The sequence below is a fragment of the Dermacentor variabilis genome, chromosome 11 (genome assembly GCF_050947875.1).
Source record: "Dermacentor variabilis isolate Ectoservices chromosome 11, ASM5094787v1, whole genome shotgun sequence".
In the NCBI taxonomy this organism is placed as follows: Eukaryota; Metazoa; Arthropoda; class Arachnida; order Ixodida; family Ixodidae; genus Dermacentor; species Dermacentor variabilis.
The window spans coordinates 22,549,754-22,562,031 of NC_134578.1; the positions used below are offsets into that span (position 1 = coordinate 22,549,754).

General features: G+C 43.1%; 1 protein-coding gene across 1 annotated transcript; it reads right to left on the minus strand.

The window, feature by feature from the left end:
* Positions 1-613: 613 nt before the first annotated feature.
* On the minus strand, positions 614-6,486 carry LOC142564361 (uncharacterized). Its single transcript, XM_075675341.1, has 3 exons — positions 6,384-6,486; positions 5,074-5,238; positions 614-2,628 (listed from the first exon to the last, which is right to left on the minus strand). Exons 2-3 carry the CDS (start codon positions 5,236-5,238, stop codon positions 2,359-2,361), a joined length of 435 nt encoding a protein of 144 aa, XP_075531456.1. The 5' UTR covers positions 6,384-6,486; the 3' UTR covers positions 614-2,358.
* Positions 6,487-12,278: the final 5,792 nt, after the last annotated feature.

Consider the following 12,278-nt stretch of genomic DNA (forward strand, 5'->3'; position numbering starts at 1 on the left):
CAATCTGCGCAGAACCGATCGTGATCGAGAAATTTGATCGCGCTCGATCGCCATCGAAAGCCTAGCTGTGTGGCACTGGTATAAGCTGACTCTCTCATCAGCCGACTCGCAGATGTCTAAAACGCGTTTCATCTGTGCAGATGACGTTATCCCAGCGCTGCAGAAGTGATGGAAGTCCGCGGGGAATAAATTTCGGCGCCTGGGAATACGTTTCAGAAAGAAAAGAGCCGCGCCGTGCCAGACGACGTTCAGGACGACGTCATCTGGCTGTTTTTCGACCAGATGATGTTTCTGCGCCACACAATGGAGAGTAGACCGTAAGTGATCTTGAAGTTTCCACCTTAGCCGGCGTGTTAAAAATGAAACACGGGATTTTAGTGCTTTCCCTTTACCACGTTAACCGGCGATGCCGTATGTTTCTGTTATAGCTGGCAATGCACCACACTTATGGGAATCGACTCAATATTGTGCTTACACAAGCAAGTCGACGCACAGTATGCATTATATTCAGCTTTGTCTAATTGGCGATAAAATATTTGTGCTGCATCGCCGCTCCGATTATCGCATATTTCGTTAAATGTGATCCGGTGAGGGGACATACAAGCAGTACAAGAATAGCTTTGTATATTTATTTAGGTACCCACAAAGCCAGTTTGGCTTTGCAGTGGGGAGCAGAGAAAGCAGAAATACAGGTACAAAATAACAAGTAAAATAGCACTTATAAACCTAACAGTAAATCATAAGACAGAAGTACAGAGAATATCACATACAAATTAGCAGGATGAATAAAAAGAAAAGGGCTTGCATGATGCACACACAAAAACAAAACACAAAACATGCAAGTAGTTTTTTTTTATTCTGTGCACTGATCCTAGAAGGCAGCGTGCAAGTCAATGGCCAGTATTTAACTGAGTATTGAATGTTGCAATATTCATGTGTACCTTGGGCACTTCAATGCACAGTTTTAATTTTGCATTTTGTTGCTTGCCAGCAGTGTGCAAATCGGTGCTTCATCACAGACCCTCAAATATTACCTAGCTTGCTTAGGGATTCATTCAGTGTCATCATGCTGTAGGAATAAATGCGCCATAGTACTGACGACATTGTCAGCTGTGTAATTGATAATTCTTTTTGTGTCTGCTCAGCAGTGTCCTTACCTAATTATCAGCCTGCGGTTATTCTGCAGATCCCAGGTGGTGTGGTTACTCGTTTAAGCGAAGCTTTCACGATGTTTGTGGAGAACGCTGTTCCTGCTTAGCAAAATTTTCAAGGAAGGACTAGATGATCCAGTTTAACACATTCGCACTGTGCAAAAAATGATTATTGAAATTTTACATGCTAAAACCACGATCTAGTTACATTATTTTAATTGGTATTTGCATTACGTCCAGTACTTGTCACTCGTGCAACACAGTAGCCAGTAGTCAGCTGGGATGACCATGGTTCAACGACTACATTAATATCAATATGAGGCGAGCTATTTGGCAAGACAGTAGGAGTGGCAGTAGGAAAGTCCAGAGAAGAGGCAAAAAAAGCTTGGCTGTAAGAAACCTTCTGGAAGGGTTTGCTCGCTAAGGTCGGCTTTGCTGGGCCAAAACACCCTTTACAAGGCAGATGGCAAGAAGGCAAACATTATTAGATGTAACTTCCTAAATACAAACAACAAATGCCCTGATTACTACGTACACAGCTTCACACTGTGTTTAGACGTACATTCAGTTAAGAAAAACAGTTTAGAATGAGATGAAGTTTACAAACAAGTGAAAGGAAAACAAAGTTACAAGCCAAGAACGTTTCCAGTAGAAAAACTAGAACAGGAGAGAGCCTTATACTAAAGCAAGACCTAACAGTACTACTACTCTATGTTTAGAGAGTGCAAGCATAGGTCTTTCAACATGAAATTTATTAAGTGGTTTTACTGAGTAAATGTAGTGGAATGCTTCCTGCTAATTATTTCAAAACTGAAACATTCCAAATATCATGCACTGTTTTGAGTAGAAGTAATCACTAGGCTTTAGGCATGCAGATCTCGTAAGAACTGCTTAAATGCATCACAAGCAAAAACAGAAAAAGATACAAAAGCTACACTTATGCGCATGCAGAAACTGTTCATTCTGGTTGTATAGGCAAGTCACTTTTGTCCCTACAAAACTGATTCAGAGCTTCAGTGTACGCTAATAAAATCACACACTAAAACAAATGTGGACGGATTTGAGCCTTCATATATTTTTGCATCCAGACTGGCACATTATTTACACATTGACAGTATGTGCAACCCTTATTACGCTCACATGCAGGATGTCCGCCAACCTTCCAACAGTGCCCCCACCGAGTGAGGAGGGAAGTGCTGCAGGCATCTTAACAAAAAATGTGCCAGTTTTCCGATCTGGCAACACTTGGAAGTGCCATCACCGTCAAGTGAAGAGTCACAAGCGCCAGCATCGACTCTGTCTTCGGCGTCGCATGAGTCTGTGGAGTCTCAGGGCATTTTAGAATCTCTTGAATCACCGATGTTTCAAGAAGTTCTGGTTCCTGAGGATTCTGAGGCACACCACAGCAGTCCGCAGTCAGAAGCATCGCTGGCTTCAGCAGGCAGTCGTAGGCTGGATACGTTAGGAAGCATTGCTTCTGAAGCAAAGTCAAGGGGAGGAAAAGGAAAAAGAAAGATTAGAGTCAGTTAATATTGGAGGAATTAGGCAATGTTTCAAGTGCAATCAAAAGATGCAAACCACAGGACGACCTCGAACTTTTGCCGTCTCTCTGCTCAAACACATTAGAGAGGTCAGTGAGGATACGCATTTCGACATGAAAATTACATTGATGCAAGTAGGAGAGTAATTCAAAGATTAATGTTTTTGAATGTATACTTTTTGTATAATAAAGCCAAGAGACAATGAAACAAAAGGAAATCATTGATGAATTTAATGACTTTATATCGAAATGGAAAAATAAGGAGGAAAATGAAAGTATATAAGAAGGTAGCTTCTCACTAATGGAAGACAAACCCACAAACTTTGAATTATGCTTGCATTGCTTTACCAGTAGAGCTGCAGCAATGGCTATCCCTCTGCAAACTTTCTTGGGCCTGAATGTGCATGTACTGGATCTCACCCTGGTAGTGTTAGCCAACGCTACTCATGCAAGAACACTCCAAGAGCCTAATCTAGTACACATAAACATTCTATGAAATTGATGGTGGAATAGCCTCCAGCTCAATTGGTTTTGGTTTTAGCTCCCACCAGTGGCAAGTTATATTTTGACCACTTTCATTTCCCTTCTCCTTGTGATGTTGACATTACAAATAAAATGAGTTATTTTCCTTTATGCTTTATATATGTTTCCTTGTCTGTTGTTGTCATGTCAAAGCCCCTCAGCTCTTCTTTTTTGTTCATTTTACATTGTGTTATATCCATATTTTTGTGCGGTATTCAAGAATTTCATAAAGTTGATATCTGTGGGCCTGGTTGGCTGGCCATTGCTGCTGTAGAGATGTGTGAACATGTTTTAGCAACACACCTGCGATAAAGAAGCACTGACTTGCAACTAAAGGTTTGTTGTTGCAAGACAGATGTTTATCGCTTTCATCTGTGTTTACTCATTCAGCCTGTCTTGCAGCAATGAACCTTTTTGAGTTCACCACCTGTGCATGAAGAGTTTGTGCATGCATGTAGAGATGCCTGTACATGCCTGTAAATAAAAAAATGTAATGAACCTTCAACCAGACCCCACTGAAAATTTCGGTTATATGCTGCAAGTTGTAAAGCCTGTCGGGGCGTTCTAGCAGCGCAAGCATTTTTCATATTGTTTTATTATTATTAGAAGAGGTAGCAGAAAGGCAAAAGTCTTGCCACCACATAGCCAGGAGGCGAGGTTCACTGCCAACATAGACAACCTCTACCTCTCCCACAACTATCATCCACAAGCCACATTCCTTGCATTTTTTTTCTTTGTGTTCCGTGGCTCAGTTCCAGAGTTGGTTTTGCATGTTCTGCATTGGATGTTTGGCCAAAGCCTTTGTACGTAATCAGTGACATTGAAGGCAGTGTGTAAATGAGACATTTATACGTATGACCCTGCTTCACTGGCAGGAAGCAGGGCTACCTGACGGGAGCCGTGAACAGCATGTGAGCTTTAAAAAATTTCTTAAGCTGAAAAAAATGTAAGAAATTTCTGCGGCTGTCGTGCTGTTCTGCAGTTGTTTAATACTTTGCAGGCACGATCGCCACTATATGACTTACACACCACTGCAGAGTCTAGCCGCCTCAATCCCCACACAGTAAGTCAAGGCAACGTCTTTTATGTCTTACCGGGATGCCAAGTAGCTTGAATGCAAGTTGAAAAAAAATTAGTACGCATGTTTCAATTGTTTGAATACTAATTATGATGACATGATTTTTCTTCACAATGATCTACATGGCTGTGGGGGGGCCCTTTTCAGGTGACATACGATCAAAATTCATATGTGTAGGTTAGCTACCACCTTTGTTTAATACTACATGTGCAAGCATACCTCAGTGCATGTTTTACAGGTTGCGCAAGGTCAAAAGCACTGAGGTAGCTTTTGTGCGATGCCAGTCGATGGCAGTTTTCTTTAGAGTTAGCCGTAAATGTTACACTGGTGATGCAGTAAGTGGAAACTTTCAGTCTCTATGCTCATGCGATCATTTTTTTCTTGTATTTCTTTTCACGCGCATTGTCAGTACCATCATTACTATTTCTCGTTTTGTATCAGCATTTCGTGTCCCATTTTTTTATGTGTTTATGAGTTAATAAATAGTTAGTTGTGTATAATTCTGTATTCTGTGGAAAGAGAGAAATAAAGATGATTATTAATATATTATTATTATTATTACGTATTAGTATTTTTTATGCACGCTCATTGTCAGTCGTTTCCTTCTTTCTTTTGTTTTGCTTCAATGTTTTGTGGCTCCTTCCTGATTTGGCTTCCAAAAGGCGGCGGGCAGTAATATGTAAATAAAATAAAATAAATGATACATTAAATGACAAAGAAACGGTGTTCTGTATTCCTGCAATCGCACATTATTACTCTAGGGGTAACTGTCCTTTACCAACCTCAATGCTACAGCAAGTCGTTCTCCAGGCTCCAGGGGTTTCTCGAATGTGGTGCTGCCGTGTGAGGGCCTCTGCTAAAAAGCTCAATAGCTTGTCCAAGAGCTGCGGCGCCTTGCGAAAGAACTTGTAGAAAAATCCGTGGTCATCCTGACGTATCCGTTGCATCTGTAAAAAATGGTGCATTATTGCCTGGCAGCAAGACCATGCCCTGCCCATATACACGCGCAGGTATCAGGAGCTGTACACTTTTCACAGACACACACGTATAGCCACTAGCCATCATTAATTTTACCCCCTGCTTTGTTTATGTGCTTGAATACAAACAGTGGTTCGGCAAAACAGGAGAGCCAGTCAACGGTATATTAAAATCGTGCGGCCACTGCCAAGAAACTTCCGAAATTAGTCGCACAGAATTTTAACCTGCCCCCCAGGTCACAATTTAATTACATTACACTTCATATTCTACAGTCACAATTCTGAGAGACAGAAAATATAGGAAATCGTATCTCCTCCACAAGCTTCATATAAGACAACCAACACGTGTAAAAAGGTGTTCTTGAATCTATGTGCTATACTAATGGCACAAATATAACTAGCAGTCCTTAGCTTTTTGTAGGGGTGTGCTAATACCGAAAAGTAGATTTAGAATCGAATCAAATGAAGAAAAAATAATCTGGATATCAAATAAAATATCGAATAGCAGAAAATGTATTACAAAACTTAATCCTTACAAATTTTGTGCAAGAAAAGAGGCTGCAACACAAGCTCTGTGTAAACAGTATGGTCTACTGTTAATAATGAAGGGAGCCCCAAATTAGTATTACAGATTGTCTGTTGAATCAAGCGCTTCTTCCCCTCTGACGCTGAACAGTTAATGACCGTATGTCGTACGGCATACACGGGTTATACAGACGGCGGTTGAAACGTCGTGAGGTGTTGTCACCACGTATCCAATATACTATCTGTATGCTTCCGGCGGCTAATCAGCCCGATCTTCGCCTATGCTTTCGCCCTTTCCGCACTACACCCTGCTCTTGTCGTTCCCCCTGTTCGTGTGCGTCACGTTATCGTTTCGATCGGTGCTGTCAACCTGGACGAACCTTGCACCGACGACGCGATGCTGTTCTGCGAATTGGGCGTTCGCGCTCTGCGAGTACGATCCCCGCATTACTACTTTAACCCTTTCGCTTATGCGCGCACTTAAAAACGCTGATAAGTAATTGCTGTCCTAACGAAGATAAGTCTCCATGTCCAAACACTGGCTCCTAGTTCTACCACTGTAGATCATCGAAAGGAAAGAAGTTACTCACAGCCGTAAAGTCCTTCTTCTTTACGCAGTTGAAAGACTGGCCGGACCCACCAACGTCGCCGCCGCAGAGGCCGCAGACGCTTTCCGCGCTCCCGCCGCCGTTGCAAGAGCAGCAGCAGCAAAAGCTTCTTTCTCATGTGGTACATTACGGGGAGAGAACGCTGATGCCGGCGAAGCAAGCGGCTAAGCAAGGGCTCGGCAGCAACGTCGTGCGTGGTCGCGCGCAGATGTCAGCTGCAGTTGTGAGCAAGCAGACGCTATCGCGCGTGATGTTGATAATTGATGTAGCTTTTCTTGCCATAAGGATGTATAGATACGAACAGCGTGCGTTTCTCAACTTAAAAACAATGTACTAGCTCTAACATTGATAAATTAAATAAACATGGCTAGCCATAAAGAAATTAAAGATAAACTTTTCTCAAAGCCAAAGACGACCGTTTCCGCCATCGCTGGGCAGCTGGTCTGTCAGCCCTGTGCTACACGCAGCGAAGCGCGCACGTGTGCGCGTATCGTGTGGCTGGACGCCCTTACCTTCATCACCCGCGTGCGCGCACGCAGACGCGTACGCTTACGTGTACGCGTAGCGAGACGCGTATCCCGGGCTTCGTGTGGTTGGGCCTTAAGGAGATGGGAGAGGGAAGGGAGGGGGGTGGGGCGACGTTGTGCTCCGGCAGCAACTTCACGTTCTGCGACCGGGCGCGAGGGAGACTGGTGATCGCTAAGTGATCGCGGCTAAATCTCGCGCGCCATATGTGGAGGAAAGCGGGGAGGCAGCGCGGGAGGGAGGGGGGGGGGGGGCGGCGGCTTCGACTCAGTCAAGTGCACACTTTGCACGACCGCGCTGGCGCGCATGCCGTATCTTGAAAATGATCTGCAGATGGCTCACGCCTTTTGTGCGCGCTGTGTTCTCGCTGCTCATGCGCTTAAGAGGAAGCTTTAGATTCGGTGCACTTATCTAGATACATGTAAAAGGAGAGTTTGTTTTTCTCTGAAACTGCTGCACCATATTTGACGAGGTTTGTTGCGTTTGAAGGAAATAGTTAAATTCTAGTGACTGTCAGTTTCGAATTTTTAATTTAAGTCGTTAATATTTTAATAGAAGTTGGAGAAAATCGCAAATTTTCAGAAAAAGAAGCTATCACATTTACAACTCTGTAACTCGGCAATGAAAAAAAATTAAATTATGGGGTTTTACGTGCCAAAACCATTTTCTGATTATGAGGCACGCCGTAGTGGAGGACTCCAGAAATTTCGGTGAACTGGGGTTCTTTAACGTGCAGCTAAATCTAAGCACACGGGTGTTTTCGCCCTCATCAAAATGCGGCCGCCGTGGCCGGAATTCGATCCCGCGATTTCGTGCTCAGCAGCCAAACACCTTAGCCACTGAGACATCACGGCGGGTAACTCGGCAATGAAAAACGATATCGTAATGCTGTCAATTGCATCTAATAGTACATCTAAAGCGGACAAAATTGATATGTTCCAGATGAATTTCAAAAATTTTAGTGTTATGGAAATACAGCTTTTGGAGAACCCTTGTACACAACGTAAATAATTCACGTAAGATATATATTGTCGCACAAAATGTGTTCGCTTTGAATGTTCTTATAGATGCCGTTTACAGAACTGCGATATCTATTCTCGATGCAGAGCTATTATTTTTCAAGTTCGTTCTTCTACAATTTTTCGAACTTTCGAATTTTTGAATGTAGTTTTAGGAAAATTCAGGCCCGAAACCGAAATTCCGCTTCAACAGTCACTGGCATTTAACTTTCGGTCTCAAATGCAACAAATTTCATTAAAATCGGCCCAGGGGTTATCTGAGAAAAGCGTTTCTGCGTTTTAGGTGAGTTTGAATAGGCCGCGTTGCAGTTGGGCCCGAGCTAAAGCTGCCTCTTAAGCGATAGAGCACACGAAGGTCACTTCGCTCGCTGCTGCTGCCGCGCTTGCTCACACCAGAGTTTTCACAGCTAGTGTCCGCGCTCATCGAGTGCGATGTGTTCATGTTTGCTTGTGCACGCTGACACCATATGCTTGCTAATTCAGTTACTAAACAAATGTTTCCAAATTTATATGGCCCATAAAACCACTATACTTACATTGTATAGCTGTGTACTAATTTGCTATTGAAATTGATGCTTCGCCTTTTGGGTGAAACTGCGACTTTTTTTGGTAGCATTCCGGTGAAAGTGGTCCCAAATTATCTAACTTTCTCCAGTTGGCTCAATTTTCGATGCCTTGGTTCCTGACGGCGAAGTGACATTGAGCAATCGTGTAGATGAAACTTCGAGGACTGATGGAGAAATTCTCGAAAAGGGGAAGCAATAGACGCTTCAACAAAATTGATACAAACGTTGTCGCGAAGCCAGGAGAGAAATGACTCCCTCCCACTTTGTACACCACTTGTGCACAAAATAAAACACCTTTATTCCGCCAATAGGGCAAGTAATGTTGGGGGCACTAACAAAACGACAACACCTCAGAGTTTCAGTTTTTACTCAATGTTTTTGTGTTCCTAAAGCCACATGACCCATCTACATGCTTCGTGTTCGTTGAGACGCAGTCGCTGGTGATGCGGAGTCATCTGGGTTATGGTTTGAGGTCGTTTTCATCGAAAGGTTTCAGGGCAGAGAAACAAAGAGTAACAAAGCAAGCGGACAGAACGTGGGAAGTAGTGTTAACGAGTAAAGGTGCCCAGTTTGCTACCCTATACCATAAGGGAAGATGACAATAACATAGAAAGATGGGGAGGAACGGGGCAAAGAAAAACCTTCAAAATCCTAAAAACAGGAATCCGGCCGTTCGCCTTCACAGACATTGCACGAAGGCTGCGCAGTTCAAGTACATTCGAAAGGTCACCACTTGCGCTATCAAGTACAGGTTTACGAGTCTGCGTATTCCCCGATGGTCTATTTCCAAATGCCCAATGGTGGAGAAAGCGATGAAAATTTTTTTCTTCTTGCGTCACAGTGTGGATGCGCTAGTTTTCAACGCATATTTTTTTTCCCGCGCCTGACCTCTGGTTTGTAAGCGAAAACAGAGCCTTCAAGAAGCCGGTAACCTACGCGCATTACCCATTTCGGAGACACGCTCCGAGTGTATAGACATTCTCAAGTGTTACGCGAAAGGCTCCTTTCGAACGATAGCCCTTAACGAAGGAGAGCGCAACCCTCAGCCCTTATATATCATTTGTAGTTTCAATGAAGAAGTACGGGTAAGGTTCAGGGCATTGGAGTGTAGATGTGGTCCACCTCGACATCGGAACTACCAATGAGCGTCATAGCATGGACTCAGAGATGGCACCGCCTCGCATTTCACCGTTATGATCTCCACATGGTCGAGGACAAATCTTTAAATCAAGGCCCGTTCGTGAACGTGGAGCTTAGACAGCATCTGCGCCCATCGGCAGATATGCACGTGCGTAATAACTCACATTAAACCTACATTTCGTTCCTTATTATTTCACGATTGTTATCTCATTAATAATAATAATAATAATAATAATAATAATAATAATAATAATAATAATAATAATAATAATAATAATAATAATAATAATAATAATAATAATAATAATAATAATTGTATAAATAATTAATTTCGTATACCTTGCAAACCCTGGCTTGAGGATCTGGTCAAGCGGGCATACCTAGAAGTATGGACGTAAAAGGTCGTAAACTGTGTGTACATGAAACGAAAAATAAAAGCAAAAAAATCTCCTACACCCGACTGTAGCACGAAGCTACAAAGAAAGCCCGTAGGAGTTTCTCGGAAACTAAGCTTCAAAGTGGAGAAAAAATTCGTCCTGTTGCCGGATTCTAAACCGTGACAAATGCGTTCCCGGAGCTGTCGCTCTACCAACTGGGCTAACCAGGAGAAGGCTATTCAAAGTAAACGCATACGCAAAGCAAAAATAATGATAATAATAACTGATTTGAAACATGACTAAAAGAATACACATCACTTTATCGGAGCGCTTAATCAATCGATCCTAAGTATAGTGATATAGTTCGTGGAATTTATCACGGTTGGGCTCGTGAGCAATCACGTCGGAAAGATCATTACTTATCTGCTCTACCCCTAAACAATTGATACGAGGCATTACATGATGAATGCTAATCATCATATTCGATAACATCCTGTCATGACTAACTTACGAAGACGTAGCTATCGGTATAATTAGGCTATCTGTATGAAAAAGTGCAAAAGAGAAAACTTGGTATAGGATAGTTCGTTGCTCAACCGTTTTGCAAATATCAAGGCTGGAGGCAGCCCCATCGCATTTAGTGACGCAACGCGACTTCGTTTAACTACACACATTGTTCTTCAGCCTGTTCTTTCCTGCAGAAGAAAACACAAACAGACACGCAAAACTAAAACAATATGGTGTGCGAAGTGCCGCTATCGAAGTTATTCGTTTTAGATAGTTGCAACACACCACCGCAACTGCTGGCGGTGCAAAGCAAACTTTGCGCAAGGCGAGAAAATGTAATGCTGCTTAAACACGTGCGGCATTGCGTCACAACTCCGCACGTAAGGAGCGGTGCTCGTACACTTCGTGCTTGCGAAATAACAAGCTCTACACGTGAAGGCTATCACGAACTGAACAGACGATGCAGATGCAAGGCTGAAGCAGACGACTTCCTATGGGTGGGAAAATAAATGAGCAATTTGATATGCAAATCTTAGACTCTACAGCATCCACCTAATCAGTAAAGCAGATGCGCCTGTTCCCTCAAACGCCGAAAGTAACTACGCGTGCCGTGTTTCCTTGCGCAAATTCAATGACTCTTCCCTTTTCCCTTATTTTTTTCCTAGTTCTTCAGCAGCGGTGTCCTAAAACAATTCTGATTACAGCACAATGAAAGGTTGCGCATTGAAGGTGCAGTTAACGACTCCCATGTTCCATTAAAGCTGTACGGCTCGACTTACGTAAACGGCTGGACTACCCCACTTTGTGGCTGCTTAGAAAAAGCCAGGTACGCAAAGCGTAACGCCTAAACCGAAGGCCTTGCGTTGTCGTTAGTCTTTTAAAGGAGCCTTAAAGAAATTCCTTTTCTGGTGACCAGCGTGGGCGTGTGAGAAATAATAAGGGATCTCGCAACAGACTGTCCCGTCTAAAAGCACTACAGGCACCCCTACCCTCCTCTCCCCCCACTCAAAGAAAGAAGAAAGAAGAAAGGCAAAATCAGTTTAAACGGATAAAATGTTCCTTCAAAACGTTACTTTCGCGATAAGAGGTTCATTACTTGATGAAAGCTGTGAGCGATAGCGTAAGGAGTATGACGTTCCGCGGCTGAGCTCGACGTTGCAGGTTCGGTCGGGCCCGCCTTCATTTCGATGGGGGCGACATGCGAAACCATCGAAAGCTTGGATACAGGTGCAAGTTAAAGGACAGCAAGTGGTCGAAGTTAATCCGGAATCCCCCACTACGGCGTATACCTCAGTACCAGATCGCGATTGTGGCAGGTAAATTTATGGAAATTCATGTACTAGAAGAAAAAAATTCAAAAGCCAAGCTTCCATTTCTTGGATCATGGAACGAAGCCCGCGATCACCGGAACGTCAGTGGGATGTCACATATATCGGACTACCTTTTCCTTTTTTGCATGCTTGGCTTATTGCTCTTCATTGACGCTTCTTAGAGCTCCCTAAGCGAGGTCCTTATAAATTTGTCGCGAAGCTTTGAACGAAAAGCGTGCCCAAACCAATTGCCATAGACATCAGTTAGTGGTGCACGATTGAAGCGCGACTAGTTGAAGGGCAGACAAACACTGAAACTAGAAAACCTATGCGAAAAGAAGTGTTCGAGAATTAATCGGAAGGCTGTCGTAGGAGTACATATTCCGTTTGAAATATTTTTACATACAAATGTATTTTTTTTTATATCGCACAA